Source organism: Hyperoodon ampullatus (assembly GCF_949752795.1).
Source record: "Hyperoodon ampullatus genome assembly, chromosome: 2".
Lineage (NCBI taxonomy): Eukaryota > Metazoa > Chordata > Mammalia > Artiodactyla > Ziphiidae > Hyperoodon > Hyperoodon ampullatus.
Window position 1 is genome coordinate 102388516 of NC_136915.1, and position 21499 is coordinate 102410014.

Consider the following 21499-nt stretch of genomic DNA (forward strand, 5'->3'; position numbering starts at 1 on the left):
TCAATAGGTGCATCCTTGTGCAGCTTATTGTTTTTAATCAAAGGTCATTTCTTTTTTTAATTAAGGTATAGTTGATGTACACTGCTATATGTTACAGGTGTACAGCATTGTGATTCATAATTTTTAAAGGTTATATTCCATTTACAGTTATTATAAAAAGTTGGCTATATTCCCTGTGTTGTACAATTGTGCAGGTTATTAACTTCACCAACCTCAGTTTACTCATCTTCCCCAAAATGGAGGTAATAATACCTATAAAGTTGTGCAAAACATTAAATGAAATAATGTCAATGGAACAATATCCAATACAATCTTTGGCTTTAGTAGGGATTCAATAACTGGTAACTATTGTTATTCACACTCTACAATGAAAATCTCACCCATATTATTATTTGGTTTATTTGCTTTATTCTCCTGATTTAATGCCTTCAGCAATTAAATTAAGTTCATAACACCAGGTTTCGTAGCGATAGGCCATGCGGATTTGGGCCACATTTGTCTTTCGGATATCATTTCCAGTAGGGCCTTCTTCAAGGTAATTGTCGCCCAGAAACTTTGCTTTCTCCTATAAGAGAAAAGGAAACAGAATGATTGTTGTCTCTTTTTACCCTGATATAGACAATAATTACATCCTCCACAAAGATTCCTTCCTTATGTTAGCTATGGGCAAAAGGAAAACAATAAACCATTTAAAGCACTCATCCAGTACCTCAATGTGCACGGTCTGCTGAGAAATTAATTATATTTTATTTCTCTTGCCCAAAAAGCATGGCCAGAGAGACAGAATAATTTTTTCTAGTCCCTGTCCATAGTAATTGCACATGATTTGTGAAATAATTTTTCAACATGTTTCCCCAACTAATTTTTCAATATTCAAGTTACCAAATTCTAAACTCAGAAGGACAGCCAGTCAAGGGCAGGTCTACCTCATGAGAAATTCCACATTGCAGAACACTGTTTCTTGCCACTTCACACATATCACAGGTACTCAGCTTGAAGACTTGTGCAGCAATGGCATATTCTTCCATTAGGGGCTCCTTGGGTTATTTATTTAAATGAGGATAAAAAAAAAAAAAAAAAAGAACAAGAAGAAGAAAAGAAGAGGAATGCATTAAAAGAAATAACCCACATCCTGCACAAAAAGAATAATGAAATATCTTGATTCGACTTTAAAATTCTGGGTGGTAAACAACATTTCAGCAAAAATATACTTGTATTGCTCAAAATTCCATATGTGTACCTTGGTGAAGTGGAATTGCATCGGGTCATCTGTAGACAGTGAGATCATTAGCCCTTTCTGGAGGAAATCTAAAAAAGGATTTTTGGCATATTCTAGAAATAAGCTGTTGTTACTTAATGGCGACATAGCGATGGGAATCTGGGCTAAGAAAAACAAATACTGTAACACAGGACTCTGTAAAGGAAGAGTGAAAAAAAATTTTTAATGTTGAAAAAGGGATACAAACTAGAAAAGTTAAAACCTCCTGGTTACCTCAAGTTTTACCTTTCAACAAAATTATCACCTATTCTTTAAATCCCCTTGTAAAGAACAATAATAGTTTTTAAATGTAAATACTATTTAGAAGAAATTTATTTGGGATCAATTTTCAGAAGCATTGAGTCAAATCCAATTGTTTGTGTTTTAATTGTCTAAGTTAGATGGCCCATCTTAGGCAAAAGACTTCACCTTGAAACATTTTTTTTCTCTACAAGAAAGTTCTGACTCACAACAGAGGCATTTTAAAACATGCTATAACATGAAATCTGGTGAAAACCAGTTTCAGGTAAGCCAAGCTGCCTCTGATTTATCCCTTGTCAGAGTTCTAAAATGCAAGTCAGGCGATCTGCATTAACTCCTCCCTGCCACCAACTATCTAGGTAATCTTGAGCAAGTTCCTTTACCTCTCCGGGCCTCTGTAAAATGAGATGCACTAAATAATCTCAAAAATCTTTTTTTGCTCTACTTTAATTTGATTCCAGTGTTGATAATGACTTGTGACAGAATGATAAGGGAAAAATGCTGCTCCTCTAGCTCCAATATAAAAGTTAATATTGAGAAGAGAGCTTCCAACTCACCTTTTTTAAATTCAGGCCATGAGAGATATTATCTGCTGTCATGAATGCTGTCATGAGATGGGTGAGAGCTCCAGCTTCCCCACAATGAGGTCGGAACAGAAACGTATTCATGCCTCGTTCCCTAGGGAAACGGAGCTACTATAGCAATCACAGGTGACTGACTGGGACCTGGCAACAATTCTGGGCATAGAGTGATTTATAAGAAAATCTGGTAGGAAACACCAGAACACTCTGAAAGGGAGTGAAAGGGAGTGGGGTATCCAATGTATTCAGCAAAACTGACAATTCCAAATCATAAACTTAATTCTTCCCAAACACAGGCTTTTTGAAAAAGGAGACAACATAGGATATGAGGGTATGGAGGAAAGTTTTGATTACCTGAACAGAAACATCTTCAGTTTCCACCCAAAGTTTACCAATATCACCATGTTGTTGTTTCTCCTACTCACACTTTAGCGGGGAAACATTTCCAGAAAACCCCATTATGATAGTCCTCTATTTATTCCTTACCCAGATATATCAAGAAGGGTAAAATGTATGGAATTTTATAATAAATTGCACAGTGATTAGTGTAAATTCCTAAACTTCCAAAGAAAAGGAACTGTGAAAGTTACTGAAGGCTCCAAACTGTCCATTCCTGCCCCTAAATAAATAAAGAAACCGAAGAAAAAGACAAGGGAAAGAAATTTCTGCTCTGGGCCAGCTGGCAGCATCCCAGCAGTATAGGCCCTCAACCACCTAGGGTGCCAATGTATGAGGAAAGGGGTGTGTTAAATAGATTCTCCTTCTAGCTCCAGTTCTCATCTACTTACTTTCTCAGGCTGTTGAGCACCGTGATGTTTGCGTACATATAGTAGGCATAGTAAGTGTAAGATGGATTCTTTTCCATGGTCCACTCCTGGGGCTTAGGGCTCTTGGAGGAGAACATGTGGCCACTGTGTTTGGACTCATCATCCACACTGTCGAAGCCAGTAATCTGTCAGGAAGAGTGAGCCACGTAATGGGTTCAGTCTGAACGCAGGGTCCCAGCCCTCAGACAAACTTTCAGCTTCCAAAGGCAAGGACCAAATGTCAGAGATAAGCATCAAGAATTAATCATGGCTAGGTAGGCGGGCTGGTTCATGTGCAGTCGTAGGAAAGCCTTCAGGACCATGCTTACATGCTTGAGGAAGACACTGAGGTCTGGGTGAGCCTGGGGATTGATGGTGGCCTCAAACACTGGCATGAAAATATTCTCCAGCATCTTTCCGAAGTGTGGAAGGAAATTCTTAGATCGGAACACATCACTAGAGGCAGGAATGAAGAGAATTTAGGAGGAAAAGCTTTTTTGAACTGATAGTTCAAAGCAAAGGACCAAAGGCAAGCAAAGGACTAAACGCCATGTTCAGGAGAAGACCTAGTGTCTCCATCCTAGGTCCACTCTGGTACATTCTTCTTGGTTACCCATAAAGAAGGATTCAGTTTGGGTTTGGCATAGGAGGTATAAATTTCCTGCTGGAACACATGCCCCTATATCTTCTAAAAATCCTCTGTGGTAAGAAAACTAAACGTTCACAGCTAAGTCCAGATAGAAAATGAAGAGTATGGGAACTCTGTCATGAAAGGTTCAGTGATTTTTACGTGTGTGGCATTGTGGGCATGAAACAGTTATCATGAACACCTCTGATATGCTGTGGCCAGGGGGCATTCTAACAAATTCTTATATAGCACTCAATATATGCCATCCACTCTTTTAAGTGGCCAGAAGTATTAGCTAATTTAATCCTCATAAAACACAATAAATTAGGTACCATTATGACCCCATTTTAAAGATGATGAAACTAAGGCACAGAGAGGTCATGCAACTTGCCAAGGTCACACAGCTAGTAAGTGGTAGAGCCAGGATTCAAGCATAGCCAGTCCAGAGCCAGGGCCCATGCTTCTAACCACCACACTCTAATGCCTTAATATCTCTTCCTTAATGATATTAGACAGGATGTTTTACTCCAGTCAAAAAGCTACTTTTTTTTTTGGCTAAAGAGACAGGATAAAACTCTTGTGTTGTCACAGGGCACACACAGCATGGAGGTAGGTGGCCAGACAATATATAAACACTTAACTTAGATAAAAGATCAATGATATGAACATCCCTGAGGGCAATGAGTAATTAGCAGGTGATAATACCATTAATAAATACTCATTAATTATGGAGAACTTGAGCACTTGTAGATGAGACAATCGGCAGACAGTGGTAGAGGCTCTGATACAAGAAAGGTACACCCCAGTACAGATGTGCATGGGAAAGAGTGAACCGGACACAGAGAGGAAGACCAAGAGAAAGAAAATGTATAGTAAAATGTATATAGTTCTTATCCAAGTCTTAATCATTCTCAATAAGTTATTTTGTGATCTGCATAAAATCCCCTGTTTTAAAAAACAAAACTAAAAAGCTGGTTAGAAAACTGAACTGAAATGACCGTCCTAACTCCTGTCTGTCATCAAGAGTGCTAAACCCAGAGGGGACAAAGCCAGGCACCCGGGCCCCAGTACTGAGTGCTGTTTAACGAAGCTTATTTCTGTCCAGATGTGCTGCACATTCCTTGTTGGTGTGGAGGAGGTGAGGCAGGTGGGATGAAGGCAGACTTTAGGGTTTCCAGTGGGTGGGTACATACTAGATCCTGGGGACCTGGATCATCCATGTCATGTTGGGGCAGTAGATGCGGTTTCGGACGAACCAGGTGGAGAGTTTGCTCCACTCATCAGGACTGCGGCCGTAGATAGACAGGCGGGGCTCAGTGTGCTGGTACTTGGCATCCACCAGGTCTGCACCTACCTCCTGCAAAGCCAAGAGAGGAGTCCAAAGCCAGGAATTCCCACGGGTCCCTCAGGGGTCTAAACCTGTGAGGTCTAGGGAGAGGAGACGGGTACTAAGAAGAACAGAGGAAATATGAAAGGAAGTCGGAGGAAAACTATCAAGCTTAAGATGTAAGGAGCCTGAGAGGTGAGGGGGGAGCTAGTCGGGCTAAGAGACTGATAGGATGTAATAGAGTCTAGAGAGAAAAAGAGTCAGACTAAAGATGATGAAATCCCAAGGCACTGCTGCAAAAGAAATTCAGCTTTTCATATGCTCCCTATCTCCCAAAACACACATCTCCCAACTGCACCTGTCATTCCCGCCTCCTAATGTTCAGGTGTCATGAAGATCAGGATGGATTCTGATCCTAATTCTTCCTGAACTTACAACTCCAAAAGCCTGGAAGAGCCGGGTCCTTAATCCCAAATCCACACCCTTAGGGTCTCTGTCCTAGGAATCAAGGTCTTTGAAAATCATTACAGTGAATGTTTCAGAAGAAATCATCACATTCATTTGTGTATTGCCTGACCCCAGGGATAGCACCCTTCCTCCCTCCCTCCCTTCTTTCCTTCCTTCCTTCCCTCTTTTCTCTTTCCTTTTTTCCCTCTCTCCTTCTTCCCTCCCTCCCTTTCTTCTTCCCTCCTTCCTTCCTTCCCTCTTTTCTCCTTCCTTCCCTCCCTCTCTTCTTCCCCCTCCTCAAGAACCAGGCCAGGTACCATAGATCTGGTTGATTTCTCCTCACCTTGATGATAGTGGCAAAATATTCCCCATTAATGTAATTGTCTGTCTTCAGGTAGATGTCCCGTAGCTCACTTGCTCCTACAGGATTGTATTTGTCATTGAACTTATCAAAACGCTGGAAAGTCTGACGTCCCTGCATCAGGAAACAGGAGCACAAGTGTATCTTTATCAGAGCTGCCTGAACACAGAGAGTTAGGGAATGGCCACAAGGAACAGGGGTCTGGTAACAGGAGAAGGGTTTGGGGTGGAGCAACTAAGCCAGTGTGCCACAACTACTGAGCCTGTGCTCTAGAGCCCACGAGCCACAACTACTGAGCCTGTGTGCTGCAACTACTAAAGCCCGTGCCTAGAGCCCGTCTCCACAACAAGAGAAGCCACCACAATGAGAAGCATGCGCACCGCAATGAAGAGTAGCCCTAGCTCACCACAGCTAGAGAAAGCCCGTGCACAGCAACGAAGACCCAACACAGCCAAAAATAAAATAAATAAAATAAATTTATTTAAAAAACAAAACAAAACAAAACAAAACAGGAGAAGGGCTTGGGCTCCAAGAATGGAATCCAATACAGTTGACAATGAGAGAACCTCAAAATTGTCCATGGGTTCTTTCAGTCAGCATGGTAAGCCCACGTAGTTTAGTGGGCTCTGAGAAGGGAGAGTTTGTAGGAGAAAGGCATGTGGGGTTCTGAGTATTAGATGAAACTGACATTATCTTTTCAACCTACAGCATGAACATCCAGAGAATCAACAGTCAGATCGTAGGGATGCATTTTTAATTTAGCAAAAATTTCCTTGAGGGTCAGATTTTTCTCCTTGCTGCTACAGACCACTCTGTCAGCATCAACTTGGTAAGATTTCTGAATAAAGCGCAGTAGATGTTTCTGGTTCATGCAAGCGGCTGCATGGATATGGGTATCCACCTGTGTGTATATTCAGACAAAGAAAAACCAACAATCAGCTTGAGTTATGCTTCTCTGTGGTGCCTGCCAATCCCACTGTGATGGGAGAAAAGAGTATATGATAGGGGTGTGACCTGGCAGCTGGTGGAGGTGGCCGAGCAAAAAATGAACCCATAGCACCTTTTTGTGCCCTTGTGAGGATGTGAAAGATTAGGCTGGATTATAATAATATTGCCTGCTTCTCTTGGATATCTGTGCATCAAATTTACTTCCTATATTTGATCCACGCAAAAGTCTTGGGGACAATTCTCCACCCATGAGACACAGCTGGAAGTGAAGCAGCTGCTACAGCTTTCAGCCCCAAGGGGAGAAAGGTTGAAATGATGAAGCGATGGCACAGCGATGGCACTTATGAGTTAGGTATTTTTATGAGTACAGTTTTATAAGCAGAAGTTTTGATAGATTAAGTAATTTGCACAGGGTTATACAGGTGGCTGAGCCAGGGTTTGGTCCCAAAGCTCTGCTCATATATTTCCTACTCCCACTTCCTTGCAATCATTTAAGTGGTCAGAACACATCTTGGAAGTGTTTCTAGTTGATTAGTTTTCCATTTATTGTTCACAATCCTCTTGTGAACTAGACTGAGCAGATATATTTCCCAGTTTTATAAATGAGGAAACTGAAACTCAGAAATATTTAATCACTTCCCCCCCAATGTCTTACAGTCAGGAAGTAGAAGAAAGAGGACTAGAATGAAGACCTTTCAAATACTAGAATAGCGGTTTTTGAGGTTCTATTCGTTTTTATTATTTTTGTTGTTGATGATAACTATACTTTTTATGGCAATATGTGATAAACCTTTCTATGCAGAAAACAGTAGAAAAGGCATTTTAATCTTTTAGACATCATCTATCTGCTTTCATGAAGTTCTACCGAACCTGCAGAAATCTTACATGAATCAGAAAAACAGTATCTTTCTTGTCCTGTTCAAGAAATAAGTGGATTAATGTTTTTGTCCAGGAATGACCCCTGAGCACCAAATATGTTTACCTTCCTGCAGTTGTAAAAATCCCGGTGGGGGTTGCTCTTCAGCTCCTTCAACTCGTCCATCTCGTTGAGCATCTGATGGACCTGGAACTTGGAGGAGAGGAACTTCAGGCGCCGGTGGGTATAGGTCTTACTGTGAAAATTAAATCATGATTGTAAAAAATTCCAGACATTTAAGGAAAACAGTCACAATTTCAAAACTATCAGGACCCTTATAACCTGTAGAAAACTATTATGTTTGTTTCCAAATGGAACTGGCTTACTCCTCATTAATCTAACTTGAAAAGTATTGGGCTCCAAGGACTTAATCTTTTCATCAAAATAGTACATAAATAATAATGAGGGAGGATTGGGGCTCAAAGCCTGTCTCAGCCACCTGTGTGACTTTGGACAAATCACTTAACTCGTCAAAGTCTCAGCGTGTAAATCGGGAGTTATAAAAATACCCACCTCATAGAACGATTGTGAGGAGAAAAAGAAACAATGCACATGAAGGTTTTAACATAGTGTTTGAACCTTATAAGCAATTAATTAATACATAGCCTTACTGTCAGTAGTAGTAATAGCAGCAGTAGTTTAGGTCTTAACACTTACACGGGTCCTCGGGCAATTAAAGCAAGTAAAAAATTCATATCATCTAAGAAGGTGTCCAGATTTGGGTAAGGAAGTGGCTTAGGCTCCTCTTTGCTGGCTGCTTCTTCATTAGGATAGATGTAAACCACACCGTCCTTCATTTTGAGGTGATAACCGAGGTTTTCTGGGAGGTTATCTGTTCGGAAGGGGTCTTCTCTCTTCTTCACAGGAGGGGTAGAGACTTTTTCAATAAAACACACAATAGTATATCAGCACATAGGATGAATGACCACATAAAAATAACCAAAGTTAAATACTGTAAGATCTCATTTGTATGGAATTCTGTATGTCATAAGTTGTAATTATTCAGAGCTAAGCTAAAGTTTATTTTTACATTATTTCCCAAAGGTGACTAAATTAGTAGTATAAAATAACTATAACATTTTATCTAGTGTAAGAATGATTTTCAAGTTCTTCAGAATTGCTGTTTATATAATTGCAATACTACTTACAAACCATTTTCGTTATTTATTAAAGTTGTTAAAGTCTTCTTGTTAAGAGCATTTTATTAACATTTGAGATGACTGTGTAGAAATAAAAGTAAAACTACCGTTAAAACGTAGAGTTTGGGCCTTTTCCTTATTTAAACCAAGCTTCTCTATCAGTCTTAATTTAGAGTGTTGTTTTTTTTTTTTTTTTTTTTGGCGGTATGCGGGCCTCTCACTGTTGTGGCCTCTCTCGTTGCGGAGCACAGGCTCCGGACGCGCAGGCTCAGCGGCCATGGCTCACTGGCGCAGCCGCTCCGCGGCATGTGGAATCCTCCCAGACCGGGGCACGAACCCGTGTCCCCTGCATCGGCAGGCAGACTCTCAACCACTGTGCCACCAGGGAAGCCCTAGAGTGGTTATTTTTTAATAGACTTAATTTTTTGGAGCAGTTTTAGGTTTTAGGGGCGTGGTGTGATGAATTGGGAGATTGGGATTGACATATATACACTAATATGTATTAAATGGATAACTAATAAGAACCTGCTGTATCGTGTTTCCCTGGTGCGCAGTGGTTAAGAATCTACCTGCCAATGCAGGGGACACGGGTTCGAGCCCTGGTCCAGGAGGATCCCACATGCCATGGAGCAACTAAGCCCGTGCGCTGCAACTGCTGAGCCTGCGAGCCACAACTACTGAGCCCGAGTACCACAACTACTGAAGCCCGTGTGCCTAGAGCCCGTGCTCTGCAACAAAGTGAAGCCACCACAGTGAGAAGCCCGCGCACCGCAACGAAGAGGAGCCTCCGCTCACCACAACTAGAGAAAGCCCACGTGCGGCAGCGAAGACCCAACGCAGCCAAAAATAAATAAATAAATTTACTAAAAAACATATATATATTAAAAAAAAAGAACCTGCTCTATAAATTTTGATGATCAAAAGAAAAGAAAAAGAAAAAGTTGGCACATTTTCTATCCAAAACTGAGATAAGGAACACGAAAGAAGTGAGACAGTACATTGCTATGTCAAATATAAACTTTCGAGTCCCTACTCTTAAATATACTAGAGAGATAAAGTATAATTTAGGAGAAACAAAGGCAAGACATCCTAAATGTCAATACTATAGAAGATGAACAAACCAATGTTATGAGTTACCAAACTGGAACATGTTTAATATGATTTTAATATTAAAAAGAATTAAAGAGAAGAAGCTGTAGAACTGGAAATCTTTAACAACATAACAATTTGATAGTTCAAAAACCTTAAATAGCTGTCTCCCCTGAATTTCAATTCTAGAAGTCTAACCCTAAAGATATAGAGCAATTGTACAAAGATGTCTTAATAAAGATGTTTATTGTAACCTTGTTGGAAATAAACTTTTAAAAGTCAGAAATGTAAACGCCTAAATATAGGAATTGGTTAAATAAATTATGATACAGTTATACAATAGAAATTATTAAAATCTGATTGTTTTAAAATATGTACTGTATAAGAAAGAAAGTAAAAATGAGATATGTAAATAAAGTGCTATGGAAAGTCAAAACCTGTAGTTTACTTTTATCCAGAGGTCAGAGGAAGGAAGGAAATGATAATGGTTGGGCTGCACCTTGAAGGATGAGACCGGATCTGGACATTTGGACATATAGTAAAAAAGTGAAAGGAAGGGCAATGCAGCACAGGGAATGGCATGGCAACAGTACAGGGGCAGGAATGTGCTGAACTAAATGGACAACAGGGTATGCTTCCAACCAGGACAAAGAGTTCAAAGGTGGAGTAAAGGAGGTAAGTTTATAAATAGATTGAGTGTGCAAGTCCAAAAATAAATAAATAACAGGTAAATAAAACACAGTTAGGGGCTTCCCTGGTGGCGCAGTGGTTGAGAGTCCGCCTGCCGATGCAGGGGACGCAGGTTCATGCCCCAGTCCGGGAAGATCCCACAAGCCGCGGAGCGGCTGGGCCCATGAGCCATGGCCGCTGAGCCTGCGCGTCCGGAGCCTGTGCTCCGCAACGGGAGAGGCCACAACAGTGAGAGGCCTGCGTACCGCAAAAAAAAAAAAAAAAAAAAAAAAAAAACCCACAAAAAAAACATAGTTAGATGGTAGTAGGCCTTGAATGTCAGTCTCAAGACTGGACTTAAGTTTGTAGGGGGACTAGTTAAAGGTTTTTGTCAGGAGAAGGATGTGCTCAGATCTGTTTTATAATTACTGGTACCAAAGTGAGGATGAACTGAAAGGAAGTGAGATTAGAATTTAACAGAGTAGTTAGGAAGCTATTGCAATGATCTGGACAAAGAGAAATATGCACCTAATTTAGGGCTTGAGGAATGGTGAAGAGAGGAGGTTCTGAGAGATATTGTACAGACTGAATCAAGTGACTGGGCACTTGGGCGGGAGAGAGAACGGAGCCAAAGATGACTATGATATCTTAAAACTGGGTTACTTATAATCATGGGGCACATTTAACAGTTAGTAGTTAAACCTAAAGCTATATTCCAGACATTATATAAGAAAATCACTTACCTGGATAGAAGCTCTCATTTGCTACCCAAGCCTCACCCTCAATGTTCCTCAAGTACCGGGAAGGGGTTTTTGGAAACCTCTGAAACGACTTCTGCATATTCTTCTCCCGTATACACAATGCCCGATAAAGACCTTTGCAAACCATTTCGAAATCTTCAACCGTAACCTACCAAGAAAATTTCAGAGTAGCTCCCGTGAAAACTGGAGAAGTGGGTAAAGCTTGTCATTGGCACCTCCCAGCTCTCCTGGGTGTCACAGCCCCTGCTGAGCCGCTCCTACTTCTCACTCAACTTGGGCCCTGGGTCTCCCTCAAGGAGCAGGCCCTGAAGTTTTAATCGCTCTTCCATTTCTGCCAAAACGTGTCTGTCCTATGAGTCTTTCCTTACAGTCCCGTATTTGTTTTTGGTTTTTGCTAGATAGCAGTGATTATCTAACAAACACGATTAAAAGAACCCATTCTAACATGGACAATACTTTCTCCAGGTAACAAAAGAACATTTTAAGTATGGGCTTCTGAAGACAATATCTCAACTGAAAGACAATGTTGGTGTAATTTGAGAACTCAGATCACCTGCTGGTCAGTGTGGGAAAAATTGGGGGAGGAATAAGGTGTCACACTTCCCTCAAATCCTGTCACCCATGCACTGCCTTCTGTAGCTAGAGACGGATCAGAACATCATCCTGTGAGAAGTCATTCTTTGGGACGGTTTTGAACAGAATTTTATCTGGGACTAAAAACAGAGATTCTAGAGTAAAATTTTCTTAGAACTGCTGGAAATTTCCTAAAACTGGTCTATTTCCCTGGCCCCATCCCCAACTCCTGGCTGGGCTTGACATGCCCAAACAGTTATAACTCTAAATCATTGCATGCTCATCATCAGAATGCAAAGACTTTCTGGGACCAATGTAAGCTTGTTCCCAATGGTTTGAAGTCCAGATATTAATCCTAAACAGTTGAACTCTTTTTAATGACTTGCTGACCTTGGCCAAGAGAATCTGGCACAGGTGCTAGGTCTGGGGGTCTGCTTCCAATAGCATGCTTGTTCCTTTGCTACCTAATGGGCCACACATCTAAAAGCTCCTTGAGGACAAGAGCTGGATCTATCCACCTTCTTGTCCTCAGCACTTAGCACAGAGTGCCTGGCACAGAGTATGTGCTCAATAAGGACTGATTACAATGAATTTGTTGTTTTTCTGGGATGAATGGCCTTGGGAACTTCGCCCTAATTCCCCCTTTACCTCTCTGTTCAGTTATAAAGGCAAAGACTGATTCAGGTACAGGCTACAACTAGGTGGAGTGTAGCTCAGCAGCTCAACCACCTCCAGCCAACAGGTGTAGCCACATACTTGGTTCTTCAGAGCAATTATACTCCAATAAAGATGTTAAAAAAAGAAAAAAGAAAAAAGAAAGAAAGAAAGAAAGAAAGAAAGAAAGAAAGAAAGAAAGAAAGAAAGAAAGAAAGAAAGAAAGAAAGAAAAGACTCCAGGGCTTCCCTGGTGGCGCAGTGGTTGAGAGTCCGCCTGCCGATGCAGGGGACATGGGTTCGTGCCCCGGTCTGGGAAGATCCCACATGCCGCGGAGCGGCTGGGCCTGTGAGCCATGGCCATCGAGCCTGCCCGTCCGGAGCCTGTGCTCCGCAACGGGAGAGACCACAACAGTGAGAGGCCCGCGTACCACAAAAAAAAAAAAAAAAAAAAAGACTCCAGGCCGAGATTTCAGGTGCCCTCCAGCTTTTATAGGAGGAGAAGCTAATCCCTGACTTCTGTGAGCCTTGTTCCTCTCATCTTCTTTCTTTTTATTCCTGTTTTCATTTCCACCAAGCACATAGGGATCAAGTTTGTCTCTTAATATTTGTGGTTTTTTTGAACTCTGGCCTTCTCCAAACTTTGTTTTCCACGTTGCTATTAAACATTTCATTTCAGTTATTTAGCATCTAAAATCCCTGCCATTTATAGAGCACACATGTTATCATGCAGAAAACGAATAAACAAGAATAGTGTCCATTTCATTGCTCTGTCATTTTTAAATATCTTGGGACTGACCCTAAGTGGGTCAGTTACTTGAGAAGAGGGTTTAGGACTGGTCATTAAAACTATATTTGGAGCATAGACCAATGGCTAAACAGCAATTTCACCAATATGATGCTGATTTTGCAAGTCCATGTGGCAGAGATTTATTTATTGACCAACTGTTCTGGATAGGACAAGCAGGTCAAGTTGTTTGCAACCTGAGTTTACTATCCCTGTGGCATACCAGAATCTGTTCCAAGCAATAATCTACTGTGTAAGCATCTGTGATGAAATTGGACAGGACAGTTGGTAGAAAAACAATAGCTGCATTAGAATGTTCTGACCTCTCTCATCTTCTTCTTCTTCTTTTTTTAAAAAATAAATTTATTTATTTTTAGCTGTGTTGGGTCTTCGTTGCTACACGTGGGCTTTCTCTAGTTGTGGCAAGCAGGGGCTACTCTTCATTGCGGTGCACGGGTTTCTCATTGCAGTAGCTTCTCTTTGTTGCAGAGCACAGGCTCTAGGCAGGCGAGCTTCAGTTGTTGTGGCACATGGGCTCAGTAGTTGTGGCTTGCAGGCTCTAGAGCGCAGGCTCAGTAGTTGTGGCGCACGGGCTTAGTTGCTCCACGGCATGTGGGATCTTCCCGGACCAGGGATCGAACCCATGTCCCCTGCATTGGCAGGCGGATTCTTAATCACTGCACTGTCGGCGAAGTCCTCTCGCGTCTTCTTTTCTCTGGTCCCTCCACTCTTCTTTCCTCTTTTCTCTCTCTTTCTCCTGATCTGTTTTCTTTGACTGGTTAATGCTACCTGCAGCCCTTCTCTCCATTCTAGGTCTGCTCTGGGTCCATCTTTCCCCAAGAGCCCCTCCCCACCCTGCCCCCCGGGCCTCCCTGAGGCTCCCTTTCCTGCTTTATGATGCCCTCAGTGAGACTAGTTCAGCTGCTACTCTCTTTGGTTCTTTTGCCAAAATCTGTCCGCTGTATTCTGTAACACACACATCACATTCTACTGCGTATTCGCATGTGCAAGCAAATGAGATAAAGGAGGAGAAATTATGTAAGATGATAAAAGCAAAACAGAAATATGTCATAGCATATCGTAAACAACAAGGTCCTACTGTATAGCACAGGGAACTATATTCAGCATCCTGTGATAAACCATAATGGAAAATATAAAAAAGAATATATATATATATATATGTAAAACTGAATCACTTTGCTGTACAGTAGAAGTTAACACAACATTGTTTATGAATCATACTTCAATAAAAATTTTTAAAAAGTCATAGCATATTGGTATTGAAATGTGATAATGAAGTATAGCAAAGGACAGGTGAGCTAACACCTTCCTCAAAAGCAAGGGGAGGAAGGAAAGAAGCTGAAACAATCAAGCTGAGTATCTTTCTAGCAGCTACATGTGAGGGGCAAGAAGAAACTCACCCCAGAGGAATAATCGCCTGTGATCTGCACTCTCTGAAAATCAGGCACGGTCTGGTAGGTGGGAGACGAAGAAATGTATTCATCAATGGGGGACAATTTGGTGGAAGATGTTTCACTTTGTGGAACAGACAAACTAATGGTCTTCTGTCCAAAGAAACGCTTTTTTCTCGGTTTGAAATTGAAAAATAAAAAGAGTTAACTTTATCTTCATTGCAAGTTTCATTGTGATAAGTTGATGTTCCACTATACAATTTCATTTTGAGGAAAAACAGCGAAAATTAAATGTGGGCTGGGTGTCAGAAACAGGATCCAACCTTATGGAAAGGGGTATCATGTTACAGTGTTCCCTTCGTCCTCGTATACCTTGGAACAGTGGGCCTTAGGGAATGTACTAGAAGACTCTCAGCATGACACTGTCCTGCACAGGAGGCCCACTCCCAGCAGAACAGGAGGTCTGGGTGCTGCAGTAAGCACAGGCTATGTCAGTTAGTACCTGTGTCATTTGGTGCATGTCCCTTAAATTCTGTGAGCTTCTGTCTCTCTCTCTAAAAAAGTGGTGTAATAATGTCTACCATTCAGGATTTCTGTGAGATTTAATGTTTATAAAATGCTTAGCACACTACCTGGAACTTGTAAGTTGCTTAATCAACATTACTTCCTCAAATCAACATGTATTTATTCAGTTTCTACTCTGACCCATGCCCTATGTTAGGTCCTATGGGGGATGCCAAAGAAGGTAGATTGTTGTTATTTCCTTAAAGAAATAAAACCAAGGGAAGGACTGCAGAATGACCTTCTCCCCATGAAGCTGGTTGCGGGGGGGGGGTGGGGAGTGTTTTGAGGAGGGGGGTCCAAGTAAGTGGTCAATAACAGGTTTGAGGACTAAACTGTGGCACATAGTGACAGGTAGTGAGTACTAGAGTAGTTCAAAGAAGGGAAAATAAACAGACTTTGTGGAGAGGGATCTGTTCAGGGAAGGCAGTAGTTACGCATCACAGGCATAGGATGGGCAGTGCCTGAGGGCAGAAACGGAGGGCTGTATCCCTGAGGCCTGGAGGAGGTCAGACTGGCTGGAGGGCAGGATTCCTATCAGGTAACACGACACTAAGGTTGACTAAGGACAGAGTCCAAAGATGAGGCTCTTGAGTTCCAGTTTCTACATAGTGTGGAAATTGAGTGTGTGCACAGCAGCCATCAGACCACTTTGGTTTGGAACAATCACGTGGTAGATCATGTCCTCTTGCTTGGGTGAACAGGAATGCTTCAACTAAAGGCAGATTGGATGAAGGTAGGAAGGCCACTGTTTCCTTCTTTTTTGGTCCTCGTCGCTTCACCCTAGTGTATTCAGTGTGTGTGTTTGGGGGGTGGTGTGGGTTTAACTCTGACAGAGTTTTTCCTCCACGTTGAATCCCCATTCAGAGTGAACCATCTGCCCTGACATTGCCCCTTCCTTGTGTCCCAACGTACAAAACATTCTACTTACACCACTTACCTCCTGCCTGCTGTGGAGGTGGACAGAGCCTCCAGCTGGAAGAGGTGTTCGCGCGTCTCACGGTGCAAAATTGGACAGACCTCATCCACATCAAAAGGGGAGATCTCATGATGGCCTCCCTCATCTTTGACTTCAGAGGCAAACACTTTTTCAGCAAAGCTCCGCGTTGCATCATCAATAGCTAAAAGGGGTTTTCACGTGTTAGTGTTCAAGCACTTTCTCAGGAGTCATCCAAGAGTTTCTGCTACACATAAGGCACAGTGCTAAGGACTGCCCTGGGTACATGGCTCCCCTCCTCTCCGCCCAGTGTGCCAGAAACATGATGGAGCTTCATGCCTATTCTCTCTTTAGTGGGTTTCTGTGTGGGTAGCTTGGACATCCATTCTCAGAATCACGGGTCAGATTCTTACAGCACACTTTAGGAGGGTCCTAAAGATGGTATTGGGCTCTTGCAGGACTAGCACTTAACCCAAGATCACCTGTTTCTGGCGGGGCTAAGTTTGATTTCATAGTAACTATGCAGCATAGTCCTTCCTATCAGGTTGGTGGAATTTTTCTGACGGTTTTAAAGATGTGGATAGGGTTGTTGGTCCTTGGCGTTCTTCTTCCTGAACAGAATAAGTGATCTAAATAGTTCTGAAAAATAAATGTGTACTTTAGGGCCTTTCTTCCTTATAAGACAGATATTGTGTTTCTGTCACACATCACAACCTCATTTTTTTCAAATCCTGATGACTTGGTGATGTGCTGGTGTGGCGGGGGAGGGGAATCTCTAATATTTACTGCCTAGTGTTGGGAGTCCCATTTCTTGTGGATATGTGGCCTCCCATAATGAGTGACCTTTGGACAGCCCATTTTACTTTTACTTGCCTTAATTTTCCCATTCTTAAAATGGGTGGAAGGATGACCTTTAGCCTAGCAATGAACAACCCCAAGATCCTTAGGATACAAGACAACCAGTTTTATCATATAGGGTGGTGATGGCCATCAAGTATCTGCTTTTCTGTTAAGTTCTATTGTGTTTTCCAGACACCCAGCTGTTTCCATCTGAGTAGTTATAACCTCCAATACTTCTAAAAGTCTCTTGGTATTTCCAGAAAAGAGCAGGTAGCAAATAATGAGAATGGCAAACAGCTGGATATTTGGAGCAACAGCAGAAGACAGAAACATTCTTCATGTGATGACAAAGCAAACTGCATGCAGAAAGATAGATCCCCCCACTCCTGCCCCTCCGATGTCTATACAAGTCTCCAAAATGACACATTTTCAATTACAATTTAGGTAAGTGTACTGTATTCAAGTACTGTTCTGTACTTACCAACTCCTTCACCTTCTCCTGTTTCAGTTTCCTTATGTATAAAGTGGGAATACTAATACCTACCAACCTCACTCACAAGGCTGTTGTGACATCAAGTGAGATAATATATGTGAAAATGCTTTTTTAGAGCAATTTTTTAAAGGAAAATAAAACACCAGATTAAACTGAATGACATAATTTGGTAGCATTGCTCAGACTGATATTTGGTATTTGGGGTTAGGTTTGGGTTATTAAGGAAATGATAAATGGTATGGCTTAGTATAGGCTGAAGCATACATTGGAAATGAGAGTAATTGACTCATAACTTCACCAACGCTAACAGTCATGTCAGCCAGTTTTCAAACTTGGCTTGTCACAGCAGAGTAACAGAGAAGCCCAATATGTTGGCTGAACTTCATGCATCTATTTGTCTCATTGAGCTCAAGCACTTCCTGAAACTGACAAGCATCTTTGGATGCTATCCTTAGTTTTTTGGCAAGCACCAAGATCCATGAAGGAACAAATAAAACACTAAGTAGATACATTTGATGACCTGAGAATGCCTCCCCACCCCACAGCCAACTGTTCCCCAGAAATAGTATCATTCCTCCCTGAGCATCACAGGCAAGCACATGCACCTGAAGGATGAATGACAAGCAGAAATTAGAAGAGGCTTCATGTACCATGGGGAGCAAATGGAAATAGGCCAGTCGGCTCTGATGATGAGGAGGAGGAGAAGGAAGATGACTATGCAACTGGCTTGTCATGACGGGTCTGTGGCAATGCTGTTGGAGGTCTCAGGAAGGAAAGTATGGAAATGGAGTCCCAGGAACCAAATCCTACTTGCTTGAGATCTGGCTCTTCCAAAACAAGCATCCATTATGTGGGACTGCACATATCTATTTGTTTCATGTTTTTAAACATTGTTTTTACTAGGTTGTACCTCCCTAAGTCACTATAGACAGTTGAAAAGTAGAAACTCTACTCTCAAGAAGTAGCTTACATTATCACCAAAAATTATATGGTTGATATTTCCTTCCACTGAATCAACCAGTTGTTTTGGCTTCATGTAACCACAGCTGAAATTTGATTCCTAATTCAAGAGCTTTGCCTTTCAAAAATACTTCAGGGAGTGGTGGTGATTAGGGAGAGGAAAGAGTGAAACTGACATTTCAAAAGGTGAGTAGATAAGATTTGGTGACAACCTAATTCATGGAGTAAAGTACAGATGACTCCCTGAGGTTTGTATAGATAATTGCCGAGTTCTTTTTCGAGCATGTTTGAGATAATGGAGCATCTGAGTGGCAATGTCTTGAGGTTAGGACATCCACATTTAGACAGAGAATAGATAAGAGAATAGAAACAAGCAGAGTGGTGAAGCAGAAAGAACACTGGACTAGGAGTGAGAAAAAGTGTCTGTGACAGCTGGGTGGCCTTGGGAAAACCATATAATCACAAGAAGCCTCAGTGTTCATCATCATAAAAGAGGAATATTAATAATAATAATGTCAACTTCAGAGAATTGTTGTAAAGATTGAACAAGAAATACTTTAAAAACTACACAGTACTATCCAGAAGTTGGGGATTATTATTATTAACATGGGAAGTGCAAGACTCTTGAGAATAGAAATATCATGCTTGCTTCTTCACCCAACAGACCCAGAAAAACCTGCTTATTTCTCAGCAGTGCTTTATTAATGTGTAGGAAAGACAGGTTGTAGATCTTTCATCTGCCACATGGAATCTCATAGAGGAACTCAGAGGCACCATGAGTACTATCAGTCCATCAAAGGACAAGTCTGATTTGAGATGGAGGGGAACATACATAAAAATTTACAATTTTATCAAAAATGGGTTTCACTTTATCTGGTCACAAAATTTCACCATGGAATTTTTTGCATTGGAGGAGGGTTTACTACGGCAGGACTCAGTAGATCCCCTTAACTAATGTCTAAAGGAGAAGATTATTTTATTTCAGAATATCAAATGAATGTCCTCTGAGGTTCTCTTTAAAAAAGGGATTTTTTTTTTTTTGGAGGCAGGAAAATTCATGAGTTCATTTGCTATGCTATGGGAGATCTATGATCATTACAAATCTTTGTTGGCTTTTAATGGTATCATTAATAAACACTGCTGAAAAATACACATGCTTCTGAATTAAAGAATAGTATCTTTTAGAAATTGATACTTTGGCAAATGGCAGGAAAAAATAGCCCAAAATACTCACATTTTTCTTCAGCTGTATGAAATAAAATAGAACAAGATAAAATACATGAACAACTTTCAAAAATCATTGTGGCTACTAATCAATGCTTTGGAATAGAAATAGGTAGGTTTATATAAGAAAGGGGTGTGGTGGGATGTGTTATTAAAGCTCATTCTTCCATTTTTCTACAATTTGCTGCCAATAGAAAACCCTGGGAATATAGTTATTGTATAGCTCTTCGTTTTCTTTTCCTTTCTAATTTGTCTCTTTAAATTTATGTTTATAATTTTAAAAAGGTACTCTTTATAAAATATGATATTTAAAAACCTGATCAAGAGGGATGGAAACTCTCATACAATGCGGATTGCAGGTAAATGAAAACAGATTATTTGGTAAACAATTAACACCTACCAAACAGCCATTTCTAAGAATCTATTCTACTGAAATAATCCTTAAACATGGAAAAAGCTTTAGGTACAAATATTATTGTCAGAGCACATTTATACTTAAAAAAATCATAAAGAACTTAAGGGATTGGTTAAAAAAATTGGAATATTATACAGCCATTTAAAATGATGTTTAGGAAGAGTTTGGAGTGCCATGGTAACTGATTAAGTTATAATGTGAAGCCAAAAAAAGGGCAGGATACAAAGTCACATGTATAATATAATCTCAACTGTGGTTTTTAAAAAAAATTCTTTAAATTTTCAAAGAAAATAGTTGGAAAGAAAAACACTAACATGTTAAAAGTTATCTTTGGATGATGAGGATTGTGGGTTTTTTTTTTATAACTACTTTTCTAAATTTCTCAGTTTCTCTAAATGAGTGTTTATTACTCTTATTTTTCAGTGAAATTTCTCTTTTTATTTCACATGAAATGTATTACTTTTATAATGAAAAAGACTTATAAAATTATTATTTTGAAAATTACTCTGTGTACAAACCTGGATTGTGAACCATCAGAATACACAGATTAATATTAATATTGCCATTATTCTCATGATTTTCAGCTAATGGTATAGCTAAAGACATTGTATAGGACCCTTCTCCCAAGTGTGGCAGCACAGGTTTTGTTTAGACTAGCAGAGTAGATAATAAATATCTTACACAGTTTTCTACTGGGATCATCAAGGATGCTACTACATGATACAGTTTTAGAAGATTACCTCCCTCCTAAAACTAAAAACCAAAATCCCCTTGAAAACCTTGTCTTGTCTTTTCCTGAAATGTATTAGTTAAAAATACTATGAACCTTAAATAAAGGATTCCCGAGCTGACATGATAGTTAAAGGATTGATTGCATATTAAAAGAAGTGAACTCTCCAAACACTTTTGCACACCTACCTGGAAGTTTCAACAGAGGCATTGTGCTGGGATCCTTGATTCCAGGATAGCACAGTAGAAAGCAAGAGACAGGAGACTGTGGGGATGACTGACTGACACTATAAAACACGCTGACATTCATTTTATTATTTTGCTTTGCCCCTGTAATTTGACCCTTCTCTGCTAAAAGTAGACAGATGAGCTTTAGACCTATTTATAGCTTTAGGCATTGACTGTGAAAAACAGGTGAAGCCTTCAGTGTTTACCCTGGGATTTTAGACAAGATATCTGTGGTAGGCCAGAAATTGCATTTCAATACGCTCTAAATCTTCCTATGGATTGGATTCTCTTCACGTGTAGTTTTCTTATATGACTGGACCACTGATGACTATTTTCCACCCTAGCGAAACACAATGAAATCATCCAGGCTTCTGGAAAGTCAAGGTCCTCAGGATTTCAGTCCTGAGAACAGCTTTCTGTGGTAGGGGAATATGCTGGTACATTCATCAAACTCTCAGCACACACACACACACACACACACACACACACACACACA

The 21499-nt window shown here is 40.7% G+C and overlaps 1 protein-coding gene across 2 annotated transcripts; it reads right to left on the bottom strand.

Moving 5' to 3' along the window:
* Positions 1-406: 406 nt before the first annotated feature.
* On the bottom strand, positions 407-20986 carry AMPD1 (adenosine monophosphate deaminase 1; the record flags this gene model as incomplete). 2 transcript variants are annotated; one of them, XM_079697234.1, is made up of 15 exons in its annotated part: positions 407-565; positions 927-1037; positions 1241-1414; positions 2077-2197; positions 2889-3052; positions 3236-3362; positions 4728-4891; positions 5652-5783; positions 6376-6570; positions 7600-7729; positions 8191-8410; positions 11174-11339; positions 14626-14791; positions 16118-16298; positions 20965-20986. In XM_079697234.1, 15 exons carry the CDS (start codon positions 20984-20986, stop codon positions 407-409), a joined length of 2232 nt encoding a protein of 743 aa, XP_079553360.1. The 2 variants fall into 2 exon arrangements, with proteins under 2 accessions (XP_079553360.1, XP_079553359.1); XM_079697233.1 differs by having other exon boundaries at positions 20959-20986.
* Positions 20987-21499: the final 513 nt, after the last annotated feature.